This window comes from Nyctereutes procyonoides, unplaced genomic scaffold (genome assembly GCF_905146905.1).
Source record: "Nyctereutes procyonoides isolate TBG_1078 unplaced genomic scaffold, NYPRO_anot_genome, whole genome shotgun sequence".
NCBI classification, from domain to species: domain Eukaryota; kingdom Metazoa; phylum Chordata; class Mammalia; order Carnivora; family Canidae; genus Nyctereutes; species Nyctereutes procyonoides.
Genome location: NW_026575140.1, coordinates 59,132,250 through 59,151,298, shown reverse-complemented (window position 1 = coordinate 59,151,298; position 19,049 = coordinate 59,132,250). Strand labels below are relative to the sequence as shown.

The window sequence follows — 19,049 nt, the reverse complement described above, 5'->3', positions numbered from 1 at the left end:
GCATAGTAATGCCTGGAAAGGAGGATCTAAGGTGGAGGCACACCCAGGTGTGTTTCTGCACATCCAGATACACACGAGTGTGCACAGGCAGAGACAGGCACACCCGGGGCAGATGCACGTGAACGCTCAGTTACACACACACACACACACACACACACACAGGAACCTAGCTGCCAACAACTCTCTGGGAGAACTTTGACCAGTGATGGATGTAGTGAGCTGGGCAGGGAAACAAGGTGCGGGGGGGGGGGGGGCAGAGAGGTAAGAGGAGGGAGTCACAGGGACAGGGCAAATGGACAGACGGGGCTGCATCTGGGGACACCAAGAGGCCCGGCATCCCCACTTCCTTTTCTGGGAACTCAACCTCCCCTGGTAACTAGGATCAAGCCTCTCTCTGGGGCTCTGTCCATCAACAAACATATTTGGAGCCAATTTGACTGATGGCAGCAGCTGGTTGCTGGCAGAGACTGGTCCCTCTGTGGAGACTTGGACAGGTGTCCATCCACTGCCTCCCACAAGCCTGTGCAGGGGAGCTAAGGGGGCTGCAGGGATGAAGTGGTTCCTCTCCCCGAACCACTAGCACTGCCACTGATGTTCTGACCTGACCTGACCTGACCTACCTCCTGCTGACAGCCTGCCGCCGCCCTCTGGCTTCCTCCCACCTGCTGCCCTCCTTGACCATGACTCCCACCCGCCCACCCCGGAGGATTCAGCTGCAGCCAGTGAACTGTCACCTGACACAGCACATACCCCTCCCCTGTGGGATTCTAGGTATGTCTAGGGCCATATGTGGGGCCCATGCTGGACAAAGTTCCCATGCTCATGAGGACAGAAGTGGGAGGGGCTCAGAAGACCTGAGGCAGAGAAGCTGTTTGTAATTAACAGCCTAGGACACAATTGTGGGAATAATTAACACATGGGTATTTTTTTTTAAGGCATCACATTTGAATATTCCTTAGCCATTAGAAATGACAAATACCCACCATTTGCTTCAACATGGATGGAACTGGAGGGTATTATGCTGAGTGAATAAGTCAATCGGAAAAGGACAAATATTATATGGTCTCATTCATTTGGGGAATATAAAAATTAGTGAAAGGGAATAAAGAGAAAGGAGAGAAAATGAGTGAAAATATCAGTGAGGGTGACAAAACATGAAAGACACCTAACTCTGGGAAATGAACAAGGGGTAGTGGAAAGGGAAGTGGGTGGGGGTTTGAGGTGACTGGGTGATGGGCACTGAGGGGGGCACTTGGCGGGATGAGCACTGGGTGTTATGCTAAATGTTGGCAAATTGAACTCCAATAAAAAAATTAAATAAATAAAAATGTAAAAATAAATAAAACATCACTTTTGAAAAATCACCACTTACAGGTCTTCTGTGTTCTGTTTCAACCACAAGAATGGCCCCAAACGCATGGGTGTGTTCATGCATATCTAGACTCAGATCTGTGTGCCCAGGTATGGACAGGACACGGCGGGGGGGCAGGTGAAAGGAGGGGGGAATATGCAGGCATCACAGGTGCAGGTGACTGGGGTGCTGTGTGGGCATCACAGGTAGAGGTGACGTGGTGGGCTGTGCAGGTATCACGGGTGCAGATGATGGGGGGCACTGTATGGGCCTCATGGGTGCAAGTGATAAGGGGGGATGTGCAGGTATCACAGGTGATAAGAACACTCAACACATATGAACACTCACAAGTGGTGTTGGGTGTACTCACTGGGCAGGTTCTCTTTAGGCCTCACTCTCTCTACCTCTGAATCTCCCTATCTACACACCTGTACCTGAAGGGTCTTCCCTCCTTTGTGCCTGGAGGAGGATGGGGGGAGGAGGAGCATGATCTGTCTAAACCCCATGGGTATAGACCCCATGGGTCAGTGCCCACTCTGTTCGGCAGAGTTGTCTGGGAGGAGGTCAGCAGGGTGATGGCTGGAGTGGGCGGCTCCTGGCTCGTGAGAGCGCCTTGGGTGCATATCTTCCCAAGTCTGTGCGTTTGGTGATGTTGGTGTTGGGAGTGGTGGGAGTAGTCATCGCACAGCCACACCCCCAGTCCCACTCTGTGGGGCATTAAACACCTCCTGCTGTGCACCAGTGGCTCAGGAACATGATCACAATATTCCCCAGACTTGTGTCAAAGCTCTCAGGTGAGGGATCCCTGGGTGGCGCAGCGGTTTGGCACCTGCCTTTGGCCCAGGGCGCGATCCTGGAGACCCAGGATCGAATCCCACGTCGGGCTCCCGGTGCATGGAGCCTGCTTCTCCCTCTGCCTGTGTCTCTGCCTCTCTCTCTCTCTCTCTCTCTCTGTGTGACTATCATAAATAAATAAAAAATTAAAAAAAAAAAAAAAAAAGCTCTCAGGTGAACCTCCTGGGCAGGGGGCAGGGCGGGAAATGGACATTGCTGCACCCGCAGGCGGACTGGGTTAAGTGGAACAGGGCCTCACCCTTCTGACCTTCATGCACCTTGGCGTCTGTTGTGATTTTTCCCTTTGCCTGGAAACCTATCTCCTCTGAAACAGCCTGACCTTCCAGGCCTCGTTGGATTCCCGCCCACCCTGGGAGGGTCCCTGGCTGCCCCGTCAGGATAGGGGGAATGGGGTCTGAGCCCAGGGAGAGCCCCAACCCTGCTGCCTACCAGGTCCGTGCCTGAGCAGAGCCTCGGCCTCTCTCTCGGTGAAACAGGAGTGATGATATTTATGTTGGCGCAGTGTGAATGTAGAGCAAGGCCACCTGTGGGATACACACAGCACAGGCTGGCACAAAACTCACAGCTGATAAACGGCCGTTTCTCGCCCCTCCTCCCATCCAGTGCGTGACAGATGGCCAGCACCTCTGATTAGCCTGAGTCACCATGATGGTGACTGCGCTCACTTGGCCAGGTTGACTGTCGGATTGCATTTAGAAAGAGTCCAGATCCATGTTGTTTGCAAGAGAAACATCTAAAGCTAGGATACGGCAGGCTGAAAGTAAGTAGAAAACAAGAGCCCCAAGAAGGCTGGTGTGCCTCTATAAGGAGCATACAAGATGGGGGCACCCGAGGGGGCTCAGGGGTTGAGTGTCTACCTTTGGCTCAGGGTGTGACCCTGGGGTCCTGGGATCAAATCCCACATCGGGCTCCCTGCAGGGAGCCTGCTTCTCCCTTTGCTTGTGTCTCTGCCTCTCTCTGTGTCTCTCATGAATAAAGTCTTAAAAAAAAAAAAAGGAAAAAGGAACACACTAGATGTTATTTAAGACAGAAAACATTTATGAGGGAAAAACAGGAGGGCCTACCTCATGATTACAGACAGGAATGGGCCTGAAGATGAAAGTATTCTCAGGTTGCATCACCTGATGACGTATCCTTGCAAGGTAAGGCAGAGATCCAAAGTGGACTCACCGCCCATGTCACCGAGACAAAGTGATTACAAATCATGTGCCTCATCAGGGATTTTTTTTTCTTTTTGAGATTTTATTTATTTGTTTGAGACAAAGCACAAGCAGGGGGAGCAACAGAGGGAGAGGGAGAAACAGACACCCCGGGGAGCAGGGAGTCCAACGTGGGACTGGATCCTAGGACCCTGAGATGGTGACCAAGCTGAAGGCAGACGCTTCACCCACTGAGGTGCCCTGATTAGGGAGTTCTATCTACACTGTATGAAGGACTCATAAAACGATAAAAACAACCCCATTTAAAAATGGGGGAAGGGGCACCTGGGCGGATCAGTGGGTGAAGTCTCTCTTCAGCTCAGGTGGTGATCTTGGGGTCCTGGGGTACAGCCCCACGTGCGGGCCCCTGCGCAGGGGGGTCTGCTTCTCCCTCTGCCCCCCACCCCCGCTCCGCTTGTGCTCTCTCTCTTTCTCTCTCGAGTAAATAAATAAAATCTTTAAGTGTTTTCGACGGGGTGAAAGTGCGCGGCTCGTGGGCCACGGTTCCCGCCGCCAACTCTGCCGGCCGGGTCTGCAGGAGGGCCGCCGCTCGCCCTCGCCCTCGCCCTCGCCCTCGCCCTCGCCCTCGCCCTCGCCCTCGGTGCTGCCCCGGACCCGAGGCCGTCCCCGCCTCTGCGAGCCTGGGTCCAGTGTGCCCCTGGAGGAGCGCCCGTCTGCGTGAGGCCGGGGGCCCGGGGGCCCGCGGGGTCCAGGGGGCCCGCAGCCTCCGACGCACCAGCGCGGCCGCGACGCCGAGGGCCTGCGGGACTCGACTTCTAGGAGATTCCGGGTCGGGCGTGGCCCCCACACGCCCCGACTCACGCCCCGCCCCCGCCTCACGCCCCGCCCCGCCCCGGCTCACGCCCCGCCCTGACTCACGCCCCGCCCCGGCTCACGCCCCGCCCCGGCTCACGCCCCGCCCCGACTCACGCCCCGCCCCGGCTCACGCCCCGCCCCGGCTCACGCCCCGCCCCGCCCCGCCCCGACTCACGCCCCGCCCCGCCCCGACTCACGCCCCGCCCCGCTCACGCCCCGCCCCGCTCACGCCCCGCCCCGCTCACGCCCCGCCCCGACTCACGCCCCGCCCCGCCCCGGCTCACGCCCCGCCCCGCCCCGACTCACGCCCCGCCCCGCCCCGACTCACGCCCCGCCCCGCCCCGACTCACGCCCCGCCCCGCTCACGCCCCGCCCCGCTCACGCCCCGCCCCGACTCACGCCCCGCCCCGCCCCGGCTCACGCCTCGCCCGCCCCGTCTCCCCAGGACCCGCGCCCAGCCGCCCGTGGGCCGACGCGGACCCAGCGGCCGCTAAGCCGGAGCCTGCAAACCGCGGCGGGCGGGCGCGTCCTGGTCCTGGGGCCCTGCGCGGCCTCCCTGGGCTTGCTTCAGGGCCCGGGCTCCCCTCCCCGCCCGGCCGCCCGCGGCGCCCGCAGCAGACCTCCCCGGCCACGGCCACGCTGACCCGCCGCAGCCGGGGAGGGACGCAGCCCTGCCCCATGACAACAGGGTTGCGGGGACCCTTCTCCCCTCCTGCCTGCCGCTGCCGCAGGGGAGGGGTCTGAACCCGTCCCCGCCCAACGGGCAGATGGGAAGACCGAGGCCCTTAGCCACCCGGCCGCTGTGCCCTTGGGGACCGGCTCTGGGGTGAGATGACCGCGGGGACGCTTGGGCCCCGCAGGGAACGACGGGGCGCGAACTCGCGTCTCCTCCCGGTGTTTGGCGACACCTGGTGGCCCCGTGGCCACCCCGCGCCAATGTCCAGTAGACACTGATTCTCAGAAGCAAAGAGCTTATCCAGCAGGTGACTCCATGTCACAGAGACCAGCCCCGACCAGCCCCCCCGAAGCCATGCAGCGGTTCATTCTTCCCTCCACGGCTGCGTGCCGCACCAGGTACTGCGGCTCCCACCACAGACACTGGAGGAAAAGAAATGAAGAAATAAACAGGAAAAACATCAGTGATGTGGACAGAACGGGACTGGGTCACCTCCTCAAACGGAGTGGTCAGGGAGGGCTTCCGAGAGGAGGCCACATGTAAGCTGCTATCAATCAGAAGAAGCCTGCAGCACAGAGATGTCTGCAGAGATGTTGAGGAGCAGCATTCCAGGGGCAGGGGGTGGAGAAGCAGCGGAGGGGCGATGAGATGTGGGACAAGATAGCAGGTCAGGGACAGGGATGTGATAAGGGGCCTGCAGGCCAGGGAAGGGACCTTCCTGCCCCAAGAGGATGGCCTGGGAAAAGGTGCCCTAAGCTGGGCAGTGACTTTACAAAGGTCATGGGCTGTGGGCAGGGGAGGGGGAGGCCAGCGAGCAACAAGGGAGCCCAGGACCAGGCAGGTTGCCATGGATAATAGAATGGGTTGGGGGAGGCAGAGGCTCACTGTGCAGGGGCATCCCCCATGGATGACAGTGCCGTGGGGGGGATTCGAGAGAAGGAAGCAGGATGTCTGTTGGGTGCATGTGCCAGGCCTGGAGGGCTTGGGGGCTGGTCAGGAGATGCTTGGAGATGTGCTGGGGGTGGTAACCGGGGTCACAGAAGCCGTGGGGAGGAAGCGCTTCTCCATTCCTGGCCATGGAAGCTCGAGAGCTCATTATTGACATTTTAATGACTTTACTGAATTATCACTCACTTGATATTCAATTCACTTATTTAAATGTACCATTGGGGCACCTGGGGTCTCGCCGGGTGAGTGTCTGCCTTTGGCTCAGGGTGTGACCCCTGGGTCCTGGGATTGAGTCCCACATCGGGCTCCCCACAGGGAGTCTGCTTTTCCCTCTGCCTGTGTCTCTGCCTCTCTCTCGGTGTCTCATGCATAAATAAAATCTTTTTTAAAAATTACCAAATAAAACAGAACCTGAGAGCTGTAGGTAAAGGCTAGAGTAACAGAAACACCTCTGCTGAAACGGAGCAGGGCCTAGTCATACTCCAGCTGGTGACCTGCTGGCCTGAGAAGGCAGGTTCATTCAGTCATTCAGAACATCTGTGTGCCCACTCTGCTCTGGCCAAAGCCACCACCACCACCACCATCCCCCACCCCCCCATTCCCCCACCCTCCCGCAGGAAGGGCTTACACGTTGCCTCTCCCTTAAAGGGCTCCCTGACCTCTGCAGGATGCCGGATGCAGAAAACCCCAGGACCCAGCAGTACTTATCAGGATAAAATAAACACTCAGCCAAGCCTGCAGGCTTCCCTGGGGTGGAGGGAGAGGGGCGTCTGCAGGCACCACGTCCTGGCTTTGCTGCTGGGGCTTCGTCCCCGCGAACCCCAGCAGCCCCGACACCGGCACCCACGGGCAGGGCACAGGGTCCCGCTGGGCTGGGAGACCAGACCCTCCGAGAGGCCTACATGGTCGTCCCGCCCCATCCACCCTACACCTACCACGGCAGAGCTGGCTTTGCCGGGATTTGCCGCTGGGACGACAGGACAGGGCAGAGGGAGAAAGAAAGAGCGGGTAGGAAACCGTCACCTGTCGTCCTCCGTACAGGACTGTCGGTGCGTGGTCCGCTCTGCCCAGTGTGGACACGAGGTGCATGAGCAGGTGCACCCGGAGACGCAGCCACAGTGCTTACTCCCCCACGGTGGCCCTCGCTGGTTTGTGTCCCCTCCTGTTAGCCTGATGACCCATGTGCCCCTGGCTCTGAGGGCTGGGGGGGTGGGGCTCATGCCTGTGGTGGCTCCTGGCGGCCACACAGTATCAGGGTGAGCCCCAACCCCCCCGGCCCCATCCCAGGCCTCGGGGAAGAATGCTCTTGGGCTTTTCTGAAACTAGGGACACTGGGTGGGGCCCCCTGGGGGAGACCCCAAGCTTGCAGCTATCTGTGTTCAGCAGCTGCCCCTCCCGGGACCCTCCTGCTGGTGGGGGAGACTTGAGCTTTCGGAGCCGCAGGGGGAGGCAGTTTGTGGCACCTGTCACGCCTGAAACGGGGTGGTCTTTCCTCCATGGGGATCCGCGTGAGGCCTGGCGGGCCGACCACTCACACCCCCTCCCTGGCTCCCTGTCGTGGGGCCGGGCTTGGAGGGCGGTGGAAGGTGCTGGCTAACCCCGGCCCCCACTTCTGTCCTCAGGCACCAACGCTGCAGCCAGTGGGTCCTGAGGGCGAGCCCACCGGGCATCTGTGGGAAGGACGCCCCCCCAGTACACACCCGGTCCAGTCTCAGGAGACATCCTCCTCCTGGTGCAGGGCGCCTGCAGCCTGGTCACCGCCTTAGTGCAGCCCCCTCCCCCACCGCCAGGGGGTGATTGGGCCCCAGGTCATTCCTACCAGGCCCGTCAGGGTGGCTGCGGCCCCTGGTGGATGGCTCAGTCTGCAGGAAGCTACCTCCCCATGGCCAGGATGTTCAGTTTGCCACTTCAGAAGGGGACCCTCCTGTGGCTGAGTTCAAAAAGGGTGTTGCCTGTGTCTCCTCTAGGATTTTGATGGACTCTTGTCTCACATTTAGATCTTTCATCCATTTTGAGTTTATATTTGTTTATGGTCCAAGAGAGTGGTCTAGTTTCATTCTTCTGCATGTGGATGTCCAATTTTCCCAGCACCATTTATTGAAGAGACTCTTTTTCTTCCAATGGATAGTCTTTCCTCCTTTATCGAATATTAGTTGACCACAATAGCCAAACTGTGGAAGGAGCCTCGGTGTCCATCGAAAGATGAATGGATAAAGAAGATGTGGTCTATGTATACAATGGAATATTCCTCAGCCATTAGAAACGACAAATACCCACCATTTGCTTCAAGATGGAACTGGAGGGTATTATGCTGAGTGAAATGAGTCAATCGGAGAAGGACAAACATTATATGTTCTCATTCATTTGGGGAATATAAATAATAGTGAAAGGGAATATAAGGGAAGGGAGAAGAAATGTGTGGGAAATATCAGAAAGGGAGACAGAACATAAAGACTCCTAACTCTGGGAAACAAACTAGGGGTGGTGGAAGGGGAGGAGGGCGGGGGGTGGGGGTGAATGGGTGACGGGCACTGAGGGGGGCACTTGACGGGATGAGCACTGGGTGTTATTCTGTATGTTGGTAAATTGAACACCAATAAAAAATAAATTTATTAAAAAAAAAAAAGAAGGGGACCCTCCTGCCCCAGGCAAGCCGTGGTCATGTGCAGCCCCTGACAGCTGAGCCCTCACCGTGGCCACACGATGACACTGAGCGGGACTCCCTTAAACAGCCCCCGAACCCTGGGCCCACCAAAACCAGGAGAGACAATGACAAATAAATGACTTTGTGATTTAAAGCAGTGTCTTGGGGTGATTGTGCAGCCAGAGGGCGGTAACCAAAGCCAGCATTGTGGGGGCCTCAGAGGGGAAGGACTGCGCAGTGAGGCTGCAGGGCTGGTGACCTGGAACCTCCTGCCTCCCAACCCGCCTGGGATGTGGTCCCTGCCCTGGGTCAGGGGCTTATGGCCGGGAGCACCCTTCCTGGCCTATCCTCAGGGCTCACATGAACTGGGCGTTTCCATGGACGGATTCCTGTGTGACTGTCTGTCACCTTGAGGTCTGTGAGGCTTTTGTTTCTAAAAAGAGACACGGATTTATTTAAAATTTTAAAAAAGATTTTATTTATTTATTCCTGAGACACAGAGAGAGGCAGAGCCACAGGCAGAGGGAGAAGGAGGCTCCATGCAGGGAGCCCGATGCAGGACCCAATTCTGGATCTCAGGGTGACGACCTGAGCCCAAGGCAGACACTTAACCCCTGAGCCCCCCAGGTGCTCCCATGTTCACTCCTTTTAATTGTGGTAAAACACGCATCTCCTGAGATGGGACAGCTGCACTGCCTGTAAGTGTTCAGTCCTGGGGCACTGAGCCCATGGGCCGTGGGGCCTGCACCAGAGTCTGGGTCCAGGACTGTCCATCTTGCCAGCCTGACGCTCCGGCCCCTGTTCCACATCCCCTCCAACAACCCTGCACCTGTGTCTCTCTGTGTCTATGTTCAGCCACTCTGGGTTCCTCACCTAAGTGGGGTCAAAAGGTGTTTGTCTTCTGAGCCACGTGTGTCCCACAGGCTCATCCTCCCTGTGGCAGATGTCATGACACCCTGTCTTTATAGGGTGAGTGAGACGCCACCGTCCGGATGGGCTGCATTGATCAGTTCATCGGTTGGTGGACGTTTGGCTGTTTCTGCCTCTCCACTATTGTGCACGGTGCTGCTGAGAATGCGAGCGTGCACACATGTGCCTGAGGCCCTGCTTTCAAGACTTCTGGGTTCACGCCCTGAAGTGCATGCTTACTTCTCTGGCAAAGTGACTTCGCACATGTTACACCTCAATCCATAAAAAGTGTGAGTTGTGCAGGGCCAGATAGACTAGAGGGGACTGCCCTGCAGCACGGGGTGGTCAAAGGTGCGCAGCCAGCATGTGCCGATGCAGCCTCTCCCTGGGACTGGGGGCTGCAGGTCAGGCACACAGTTCTCTCCCATACATCAAACAGCGGTGTTTCCTGTCAGTGGGCGCGTGGAAATGCCTCTGTTCTTGAGGAGCAGGACTTTTGGGTCCTGGCTCCCGCATGGAAGGCCTGAAGGTGATAGTACCTGCCTGGTGGCCACTGCGGAAATGACTGGGGTCAGCTCTGGGACTCCAGAAGGACTCTGCAGTGCAGCCAAGAGACAGACTTGCACACTGACTGGGTAGCTAGGTGGACCTTCTAGGGCTGTCCAATCGCCCTCCATTGTGACCTCCAATCGCCCACCACCGTGACCACTCATGCTCCAACAGGGAAGGCTAAGGCCCAGGGAGGGATGTGTGGTGCTGGTGCCTATGCAGCATTGGTGCCCAGCTGCTTACCCAAACATCCCTGATGGTATTGCCCTCCTGGGCCCCGGCTTTGTTCCCACTGGTCCAGAGGAAACCCCAACCATGGGGTTTCCTGCTCCCTCCAGCCCCTGGTGACCACGCATCTGCGTCCTGTTTCTACGGACTTAACCATTGGAGATATTCTGTATAAGTGGAACCATACAGAGTGTGTGGCGTCTGTCATGTAGCATGATGTCTTGAGGGTCAGCAGGTATAGCATGGACCCCAACCCATTCTGTGCCTGAATGATATCCTGCGCATGCACACCCTGCATTTGCTTTGCCGGGTTTTTGTTGTTGTTGTTTTGTTTTGCTTTGCTTTTGGTGGGCAGCAAAGCACAGTTTATTGAGCGATAAGAGTTTATAGGATGATAAAGTACAAAAGTCCTGAAGAGCAAGGGGACCCAAGTTTGCCCTGTTTTGCCTATTTACCAGTTGATGGCTTTCAAGTTGTTTCCACCACTGGGCAATGACCAATGTGCTTCTATTGACATCCACACACAAGTATTTGCTGACTCCCCGTTTTTGGCCCTTCTGGGTATACACCTCTGAGAGGAATTGCTGGTGGGGGTGTAATTCTGAGTTTGACCTCTCGGGGGACACCTGCCCTGTTCTGCATGGAGGCTGAAACATTGTGTCCCCACCAGCATGTATGAGGGTGTCAAAGTCTCCCCACATCCTCAACAAACTTGTTATCTGTGTTTTGTTTTGTTTTGTTTTAATTTAAAAAGTTTTTAATTGTAGTCATCTTAGTGCAGATGAACTGGTTTCTCGTCGTGTTATTTTTTTCGGGAGGCAAAGCATCTCTTCTTGTTCTAGTCCAGGAAGAATGTGTGAGAAGTCACCACGGAGCCTGTCTTTGCTGTGGTTTTGATCTGCGTTCCCTTAGTGACCAGTGAGGGTGAGCAGCCCTTCAAGCACATGGTGGCCATTTGCACATCTTCACAGAAACATCTACTCAAGGCCGCTGCCTATTTTTAATTGGGTGGTTTGTCGTTTTGTGCTTTGTCTTTTTATTTTGAAATAATTTCCAACTTACAGAAAAATGACAATATGGTAGAGGGACAACCACACAGTCTTTACCTGAAGACTTTCTCCTCCACTCTTCATGTCTTGCCCCATTTGCTCTTGTACTGTCTCTAGTTTTTTCTCCCCTGAACTACTTGAGGGTCAGATGCAAATACGGTGACCCGTGACCCTTAAATATTTCAGTATGAGGGCTTCATCTACGCAGCCGCGTTACTGTCATCAACCTCAGTCTTCCAGGTCTACCATCCGCATTCCAACCTCACCAGTTGATCTAGTAACACGTGTTTCCCTCTAGCTCGCCATCCGGTCTGCGGCCCACATTGAGCTAAAGAATCACAGCTCTTCCATCTCTGAAACAATCCCTGGGTTTTCCTTAGTCTTTTAGGACTTTGGTATTTCTGGGATCCCTGGGTGGCACAGAGGTTTAGCGCCTGCCTTTGGCCCAGGGCGCAATCCTGGAAACCCGGGATCGAATCCCACATCGGACTCCCGGTGCATGGAGCCTGCTTCTCCCTCTGCCTCTCTCTCTCTCTCTTTGTGTGTGACTATCATAAATAAATAAAAATTTTTTAAAAATTAAAAAAAAAGATTTTAAAAAAAAGGACTTTGATATTTCTGAATAATACAGTTTCTTGAAGGGGTATCTGGATGGTTTTAGTAGGTGAAGCGTCCGACTCGATTTCAGCTCAGGTCATGATCTCAGGGTCTTGGGATCAAGCTCTGCTCAGTGTAGAGATCCCCTCCATCCCCTGCTGGTGCTCTCCACCCCCCCCACCCCCGCCAAATAAATACATAAAATCTTAAAAAAAAAAAAAGCATCTCTCAATTTGGGTGTGTCTGGTGCTTTCTATCATATCTGGGTGGTGCATCTCTGACTGGAACCCTGCCTAGGTGACATGTGGCCAGCTCAGAGCCTCGGGAGGACGCACAACACCTGCTGCCCTTGCTGGTTTATTTTAATCCTTGGTCTAGACGTTGCCCGATTGCTCTACTGTGTGGTTACTGCCCCCAATGCCACTGCCAGTAAACATTCTGTCAGCAGATGCTTTGAGACCAGGCCAGTATCTTGCCCCTCATCAAGATCAACCCCTGGATTTTGGATCCGAGTCCTCCTGTGGGCAACCCTTCTACCTCCGCAACTCCCCAGGTGGGGCGCCAGACCGAGCAGGTAGGTGCTGCCCTCGCTGCCGGCACCCAGCCTTCCCGATCTGACTGGCCTCACGTCCTGCACCCACAGCCTGCCTCTTGTGTGGGCGGCCAGACCCTCTCTTGGAGACACTCAGCTCATTTCCTGTCCCCCGAAGCTTCTCTTCCTCACAGCAGCCACTGAGGAAGCCGCAGGCGAGGTCCAGGGGCCCCTTGTGTCCGGTCACCCCGAGAGGGCCCCCCGTGGGCTCCAGAGCCTGGGGTGGTGCAACCTCGGCAGCCAGCCTGCAGTGGGCGTAGAGGAACCTGCAAGAAGACGCTCAGCAGTTAGGGCCGCCACTGTGAGGTCGGGAGGTGGAGAGCCCACAGGAAATGACTCGGTACAGAGCCGATGTGCCTCTGTCCCGGGACAGGAGCTTGGGCTGCGAGGCTGGGGCATGTCAACAGAGTGTGGGGAGCCAGGGCTGGGTGGGCCCTCGGGGGGCTCGGGGCCAGGTCAGTGTCCCCCTCCCACCGCATCCACCCCCTGGAGCCTGCCCCGCTGGAGGGCGAGCGTGGCTGCTGCTGTGCTCTGCTACATCAACCTGCTGAACTACATGAACTGGTTCATCGTCGCAGGTGAGGAGGGGATGCACTGGGGAAGCACCTGCTCCCCTCACGGGCCATCCTGCTGCCACCAGCCCCATGTGCACACAGCATACCCTGGATGGTGGCCTCCGTCCTGCAAACCATCTTCTCATCCCTGGGGGAGTTCCAGCCAAGCCCCGCAGAGGGAGGTGGAGTTCTCCAGCCAGTCCCCGGGGGCCTCCCCAGCCGCAGGAGCAGGCAGGTGTGGGGACTTGGTGTGTGTAGGGGGCGGCTGGAGCTCTGCGAGCCCGGCTGTCTGAGGCATGGTGTGCAGGGTGGCCTGGCCCAGAAATAGCTCGCCGGGTGCTTCTGAGGCAGTGCTGTGTGCAAACCTTGCACATTCCGACTTCCTTCCTGGAGGCCCAGGGCTCAACATGCCCCATTCTTGTTACTCACACATTCACTAACTCATTCATTCATTCATTCATTCATTCATTCATTCAAGATTTAACTCTCCCCTCTCTTCATTGCTGATTCATTCAGGGTTGACTGAACAAACGTGACCTGTGGGCCTGGAGACGGGGGGTGGGGGGGTGGGGGGTGTTTGTCGGTCTGCAGTTTCCTGAGCTCAGGAATGCCTGGCTGGTGGGGCAGAGGGGAGCACAGGCTGGCCTGGGGGGTGTCTGCAGGCATGTGCAGCAGCCCTGGGGCAGGACCCCCGTGATTCAGAGCTGTGGCCTCGAGTCCAACCTGGTGGCTCGCGGGGACCCAGGAACATTCTGCCACAGGATGGAGTGGGCTGGATGCAAGCCTGGCAGCCCCAGGATGGTGGCTGAGGTTCTGGAGGAACTCAGAACAGGGGTGCAGGGGTTGGGTGTGGAAGGTGGGAAGTGGAGTGAGGGGAGGGCTCAAGGTGAGGGCTCCGTGCAGGCCCAGGGGCATGGGTGGAAGTGTGGGCTCCGGGCAGAGGCGACCAGCGGGCAGAGAGCAGCGGTCTCTGGGGTGGACCCCAGGCTTTGTGGCTGCCGGGCTGAGGCCTGGGCTCTCTGTTGAGACAACGGGAGCCACACACAGTGTTTCTGGGGTGGGGACCACAGTCAGTATAAGCAGGATGAGACAGCGAACCAGGCCCGGGCCCAGGGAGAAGCAGTACAGAGGCCAGGCAAGCAGGCCCAGGAGGCCCTCTCCTGTTGGGACTTCCTCTCCCCGGGGGAAAGCCAGGCCAAGGGTGCTTGCTTGGATGAATGAGGCTGGAAAGGTGCGAGCACCTGGGGCTGCAGGAGGCAGACGGTTTGCAGAGCGGCTAGAGTGTTCTGGGGAGAAGGGGGCCAGAGGAGGCCGGAGGAGGCCGGCTCCACGGGCAAGGGGAAGCCCGGGCACAGGGAGCACCCGACCAGTCCTCCCTCCCAAGGAGGGAAGATGCCTGTGAGCCTACAGGATTTCTGTGGAGCTCTTTACTTTGCTTATGTTTATTTCTTTTCTCTACAGCAAATGGGTCTTATTCGTGTCATTAGAAACGTGAAAAGGGAAGGAAAGCCCCACAGGCTGCTGGATGCTGTGCATTCAGGCCCAAAGCAAACGCCTGAACAAAAATCTCTTACTTTGCCTCTCAGATTCCCTGGCCAATCCTGGCCTGCAGGCGGGTCTCTGAGGTGTGGCTGTGGGGGCTTCTTCCCCTCTGTGATATCCCCAGGTCCCCTGTGCTGGGGGGGGGGGGCGCTGCCTCAAGCTGGGACCCCCGTCCTGTTTCCCCAATCCCAGCAGCACGCCTGTGGGTATGGCTGGAGCCTCTGCTTCCTCATCTGTGTTGGGGAATGCAGACAGTCCCTGCCACCCAGGGGGACAACCCTAGGGCCCAGCTCAGAGGCCCTCTGCTCGCTCATAATTGAACAGTTGCTTCTGCTCTTAATGACAGGGTCTGAGCCCCACAGTGCAGATAAGCAGGTGCCTCACTCTGACTAACCCTTTCTGAAGTGCTGCCAGGGGCTGGGGGGACTTTGGGGAGCGGAGTCAGGTGTCTGGGCCTGTGTCTTCTGTGTGTTAGGCTGAGTGCCTGCTACCTTAGCCTATGGCCTGGGAAGATCCTGGGGGGACTTTGGAGGCCCAGCTGGTGTGGAGCAAGAGCCTGCCACCCTCAGGGAGGCGAGGCTGGGGCTGTACCCCAGGGGACCTGTCTCTGCAGCCCCTGTGGGCACCATGGTGTCTGTGTGGAAGACCCTGGAAGAGCACGCCTGTGTGCACATGTGCAGCCCAGGGCACGTACATCTTTGTGAGTCCATGAACATCCACCCATGAATGTCTGGAGTGTGTCTCTGAGCTGTGCTGCTGTGTTGCATTGTCCCAGGGACCTCCACTAACACCGTAGTCTGAGTGAGCTGCACACTATGCAGCTCTGCACACTATATTGCTCTGGTGATGGTGTGAGCAGGAGCCTGGCTTGTGTGCATATGCAGGCAAGGCTGTGGCGTGGGGGCTCTCGCAGGAGGGTGTATTTGTGCCTCTGTGAGGCTAGTTCCCTGGGCAGGCCCATCTGTGTGCATGTCTGTGGATCCGCAGGCCCTGGGGTGATGCCTGTCCAGGACGGTGGGCACATGTTTGGGCCTCTGGGGTCTGTGTGTCTGTGTGTGTTGATGTGTCCCAGTGTCTGTGTGCAGGCTCCCCGTGTGAGAGTGGGGGGTGCAGAGAATGTGGGCCCCAGAGGCACACCCTGTGCTGGTCAGCGGGACCCTGTCCCAAATGGGGGGAAGCTGCTCTTAGAGCCCCAGGAGGCTACCTCCCATCTCCTGAGTGCTGTCCGTCTGTCCGCAGGCATGCTGCTGGATGTACAGAACTTTTTTCACATCAGTGATAGCAATGCCGGTTTGCTTCAAACGGGTAAGGAGAGACTCCTCACCCTGGAGCTGGGGCCCAGGCTCATGCTGGGGTCCTGCTCCATGTCCAGTTGGGGCTGCTGGGGCCGGGGGCCAGGTGCATCCCCTGGCATGGAGGAGGGGCACGGAGGGCATATGCTGTCGGGGTGAGGGCCACTGGGGGTCAGAGGAGGGGAGAGCTCGGCCCTGGGCAGGCCCCTCGGGTTGGAGTGTAGATGCTGTGGCAGGAGCAGGGACCATGGGGCTGGGAGAGGCTTCTGAGCCCCAGATCATGGCAGCGGGGCTGGCGGGGGCCACTCGTCCCTGCTCAGCTCAGCTGGCACCTGTGGCTGGCAGGGGCCAAGAAGCCCTGACCTGAAAAACCTGGCCCCCGGAACACAGACAGACCTGTATTTCCCACATGGGTTCACACGGGGTTGGGACCCATGGGGCCTACAGTCCAGCGGGGTAGAGATCAGCCATCCCTCCTGCCCCAGGTCATGCACGCACCTGTGAACACACACGTGTACTGAGCATGTGGGCGGGTCCTCTGTGCGGGTCTCCCCAACAGTCTGCTACCCCCAGCACCTCGGAAGGAGCCTCTTATCCTGGGGGGGGCGGGGCCTGGGGAAACAAACAGCATTCTAGAAGCCACTTGAGCAGAGTTCTGAGGGAATCCACTTACACACACTCCAGCCTGTGTTTTCTTATTTTTTTTTAAAGATTTTATTTATTTATTCATAAGAGACACAGAAAGAGAGAGGGGCAGAGGGGCAGAGGGAGAAGCAGGCTCCATGCAGGGAGCCCAATGTGGGACTAGATCCCAGGACTCCAGGATCATGCCCTGGTCCGAAGGCGGCCGCTAAACCGCTGAGCCACCCAGGGATCCCCTGCATTTTCTTTCTTAAAAGGGATCTGCCTGGGAAAAAGCCTTTAGTTCTTCCCACCTCCCCTTCTTTGCTGCCCTGCCCTGGGGCGTGAAAGCCCAGGCACCAGTCAGAGGGGATCCCTTGCGGATGCTTGGCATCTGTAGGGGAGCCAGGCAGAAACAGTCCATAGAAACCCAAGGGGTGTTTCCTCCGGGCCGCAAACCCTCCGCAATGGGCCAGGCCTTATCGGGCTGTCCTGCTGCTGTGACAGTCCACTATTTATCTATGAGTTAGAATTCAGAAATGAGATGTTGTCTCAGGGGTGGGTGTCAAGAGGTTTATTTCAAGTAAAAACAAAACAAAACAAACCCGATGTCAGCTTTTTAACATCTTTCTTCCCGGCGATCGGTCTGATTTGTTGGATTGATTTGGCAAATAAGGATTGGTTTTGCTCATTAGAGACATTTCCATAAATGGAGTGAATGTGATCTGCAGCCCCAAGGATGTGGATGAAACTATAGTTAGAAAAAATACAATAATGATGGAAATTGCATCCTTTGCAACTATTTAAACTTAGGATAAAACTTTTAAAAAAATTTTTCTTTAAATATTTTATTTATTCATGAGAGACACACACACAGAGAGAGAGGCAGAGACACAGGCAGAGAGAGAAGTAGGCTCCCTGTGGGGAGCCCGATGCGGGACTTGATCCCAGGACCCCAGGATCACGATGTGAGGCAGAGGCAGGCACTAAACCACTGAGCTACCCAGGGATCCCCAAGATGAAAACCTTTTAAATGTCGACTGAAAACACGGGAAGGGTGACATAGTTCCATAATCTTCCTTTTTAAAGCACCAAATGACCACAGGTCTTTCCCAACTGCTCTTGTCTCAGAGCTGAGGCCAGCAGTGGGTGCTGACCATCCAATCTCCACCAACAGATAACGGTGGTTGAGTCATGGTCCCCCTTCCCCAGTTCCCACCTCAGCTGCATCATTGCTGCAAGGCCCCCGGAAATGAAATGCTGTGGAGGGAGCAGCGTGTGCATGTGTGTGGCTGGGTGTGGAGTGGGCGAAGGGAGAATGGATGCTGTGAAGCTGCCCAGAGGGGAGTGTGGACAGTGTGGGGGTGTTGGAGGCCTGGTGACCCGGCTCTGCCCAGTGTCGATGACCTCGGGAGAGGCTTCACCTTCCTGGGTCACTGTGCCATGGCCCTAAGACCCAGCAGTTTGTCCACAGGGAAGGGCTTGGCTAAGTTTAGAGTGGGGCAGAGCGCAGGGTTAGCTGTGGTCAGAACCCTCCTTCCAATGGGACAGGGAGGTGCCACAGTCGGTCCGTTGATGATAATATTTAAAACCAACACTGATGTGGCCTTTACCATGTGCCAGACACTGTCTCAGGTGCTCTGTAATCACTCCTTTACCCTTCACAACAACCTCTCGGGGCAGGGATCACTCTTGTTCCGGTTTAACCCATGACACACTTGAGGCACAGAGAGGCTCTGGGCTTGCTGAAGGTCACACAGCTATCTGTAGAGTCCTCTCTGCACCTGCTGCTCCTTCCTTCCTCTCACTGTGTCACAGATGTCCTCTGAATCTGGAGCTGCCGGGAGTAAAGGAGTGCATGTGCGTGTGTGTGCCTTCCCCTTGGGGGTAGGTTTCTCCATCTCAGGGCGTCTGAGGGCTAAGTTGTTTCCATCCTATAAAGAATTCCTGCCCAAAATCTCATAAAAGTATTAGAAGATTTAGGGAAATATTTTTATGACCTTTGGGTGTAGAGGATATATGTTAAGAAGATAAGACGGGGCACCTGGGTGGCTCAGTGGTCAAGCGTCTGCCTTCAGCTCAGGTCGTGACCCTGGGGTCCTGAGATCGAGTCCCACATCGGGCTCCCCTCTGGGAGCCTGCTTCTGCCTCTGCCTGTGTCTCTGCCTCTCTCTGTGTCTCTCATTAATAAATAAGTAAAATCTTAAAAAAAGAAAAAAGACAAGAAACAGTCCCCTACTAGAGGAAGATTGATACAGTTAGAGCACATTGTGTATGACCGTGCTTGAAACTCTAAATGCAGTTAGTAACAACTATGGATTACATTTAAGCATTTACATAAAGCTAGTCCCTGCCTTTTATATGCTTTATTTCATTTGTCTTCTCCATAACCTTCTGTGGGAAACACAGTTACTATCTTATGATATCATCGATTTAAGGGGAACAGAAGAGTTAAGGAATTTGCCCCAGGGTCACGCAGCCAGGCAATCTTTGGGTCAGGATGTGAGCCCAGGGAGTTCAGTTCCAGGATTTACATTTTTAAATCCTTAAAACAAGTATAAGGGACCGTGAGAAACGATTTGCAAACAAGGGGCCCCACAGAAAATGGGCAGAGGATGTGAGAACAG

The 19,049-nt window shown here is 56.3% G+C and overlaps 1 protein-coding gene across 3 annotated transcripts in view; it reads left to right on the top strand.

The window, feature by feature from the left end:
- The first annotated feature begins 12,944 nt into the window (after positions 1 to 12,944).
- SPNS3 (SPNS lysolipid transporter 3, sphingosine-1-phosphate (putative)) overlaps positions 12,945 to 19,049 on the top strand; it is a 28,753-nt gene continuing 22,648 nt past the window's right edge. For 2 of the 3 annotated variants that reach the window (XM_055306097.1, XM_055306096.1), the window contains exons 1-2: positions 12,959 to 12,991; positions 15,749 to 15,814. In XM_055306097.1, the coding sequence (XP_055162072.1) occupies positions 12,970 to 12,991; positions 15,749 to 15,814 (88 nt within the window). In that variant the 5' untranslated portion in view covers positions 12,959 to 12,969. Of the gene's footprint in view, positions 12,992 to 15,748; positions 15,815 to 19,049 lie in introns of all 3 variants that reach the window. The other variant, XM_055306098.1, reaches the window with a different exon arrangement.